The sequence below is a fragment of the Rhagoletis pomonella genome, unplaced genomic scaffold (genome assembly GCF_013731165.1).
Source record: "Rhagoletis pomonella isolate Grant_MI unplaced genomic scaffold, Rhpom_1.0 Rhpom_scaffold_23592, whole genome shotgun sequence".
Taxonomy (NCBI): Eukaryota; Metazoa; Arthropoda; class Insecta; order Diptera; family Tephritidae; genus Rhagoletis; species Rhagoletis pomonella.
Window position 1 is genome coordinate 1 of NW_023482083.1, and position 1872 is coordinate 1872.

The 1872-nt window shown below is 43.0% G+C and overlaps 1 protein-coding gene across 1 annotated transcript; it reads right to left on the reverse strand.

The window, feature by feature from the left end:
* Positions 1 to 11: 11 nt before the first annotated feature.
* Positions 12 to 1860, reverse strand: LOC118732629 (dynein heavy chain 5, axonemal-like; the record flags this gene model as incomplete). Its single annotated transcript, XM_036461760.1, has 4 exons — positions 1618 to 1860; positions 1053 to 1545; positions 328 to 517; positions 12 to 168 (listed from the first exon to the last, which is right to left on the reverse strand). Coding segments are annotated over exons 1-4 (1083 nt in total), but the record flags the coding sequence as incomplete, so codon positions are not given.
* Positions 1861 to 1872: the final 12 nt, after the last annotated feature.

Here is a 1872-nt window from a genome sequence, read left to right on the forward strand (position 1 = left end):
CATGTACCAACCTTCATCCACGACTCCGGTATGCGTGCATCATACATGGCATCCAAGGACTCCTTCAATGCTGGACTCATCACAATGGTGCCATCAATTGCCAATTTCAAGTCGCACAAGCATGTGTACACCTTCTTAATCACTTTCTGCATGCGATCAATCTCTTGCCTGCAGATTGGTTAATTCAAAAAAAAAAAACGAAAACGAAAAAGTCGGAGAATACCGATTCTCAACAACAACAAATGATATTCAATAGGTAATTATTAATATACAAAAAATGTAAGAGTAATCCAGCAACAGGCTTCAGGTGTGAAATGTGACAATTACCTGAGAAAGATGTTCATCGGCAGGAGAATTCCCATGCGCATCAGGTTCTCACGCACCTCGTAAGCATTATACTGTGACGGAAGCTTGCGCAGCATGTCGTCCGCCAGCTGATAGACGATGCTTTCGCGTGACTCTCCACCACCACCACCACCCTCCTTCGGTTGTACGCTCAATATAGTGTCCAAAATACCTTTGCGTGAGTGGAAAATTATTAATTTTTTGGCGTAACGAAAAATATTTACAGACAAATAAAGGTCGGGTTTTGGGTTTGAAGCAGGCATATAAATAGCTACATATATATGTATATGTATATGTAAGTACACAGCTAAGTTTCATATTGTTACAATAGGTTAAATAGGTTAATTCATTGGATGTTCGCTGATATATTTCAAATACATACAAACATAGTTTGAGTATAAAATGTTTAGCACATTTATGAATGGATGAGTTGAGACATTGTTTTCTTCTTCTTCTTCTACTTCTACTTTATTACTCTTCCACGCAACGAATATTATTTTAGTTAACTCAGCAATTCTTCACATTTCAATTAACACTAAATAAACCAAAGCGCACATCTTAACTCACATAAATACCAACAAATATGCACATATGCACTATGTCTATGTCCTAACGAATGAGCCCACCTGTGTCCTTTATCCTCTCATAACCAACTCATCTTACAGTCTTATGCAATTGTGCTGGCATCAATAAAAGAAGGCATTTACCTTTAGCCGAATTAATTTGATACGTGATGTCAGCATTGGAATGCAAGCCGAAAACTTCTGGCGTGTCATAAGCTGGCAAACTGTTTATGTAGTCGACAAAGCCTTGCAAACTCTTCGTATTCGGCACTTTGTATCCCTTGTGGAATTCGAATGAGTTGCTCAAGAGTCCCTCACAAAACCACACCGCCGTGAATGTGGTCAGCAGTCTCTTATCAAAATCATCAGTCACGCGACCGCCGTACTGCACCTCTCCAATCATGTAGACCAGCGTCTGCCATGAGACTCCCTTCTTCGGATCCATTTCATCCAAGTGATTCTGTATGAATTGCACGCTCGCCGCAAAGTCCGCCTGATTAAACTCATACGGTATGTTCCAACCCAGCGGCCCGAACTTCCTACGCTCCTGCACGATGGTGTGCAGAAATGCCACTGTGTACAGCAGTGGTGGCCATTGCGACGCGGCGGTGTAGTCGAGGAAGTCTTGCGTGAAAGCCTGTGGGTGGCGGCAAAGCAAAACAATACATCGTCAGCAATTAAAGACATGCAAACAACGAATACAGCTCACCTGGTAGCTGCGCTTTAGACTGGCGCGTATGCCCTGCGGCGGCTCATTGGTGAATTTAATGGCCATTTGGAGTAAGCCTATTGGAAAATCTGCATGTGGTTCAGTGGTCACCCACATGCGGAACGTATCGTCGATGTGTTCCGTCTCCACCAGCATATCAATGACCTCCGAACAGAACGGCAATGAGAGATGAACATTCTGCAACAACACCCAGCCACCGCCGGACATTGAGTCCATTATCATTTTGCGTGCATG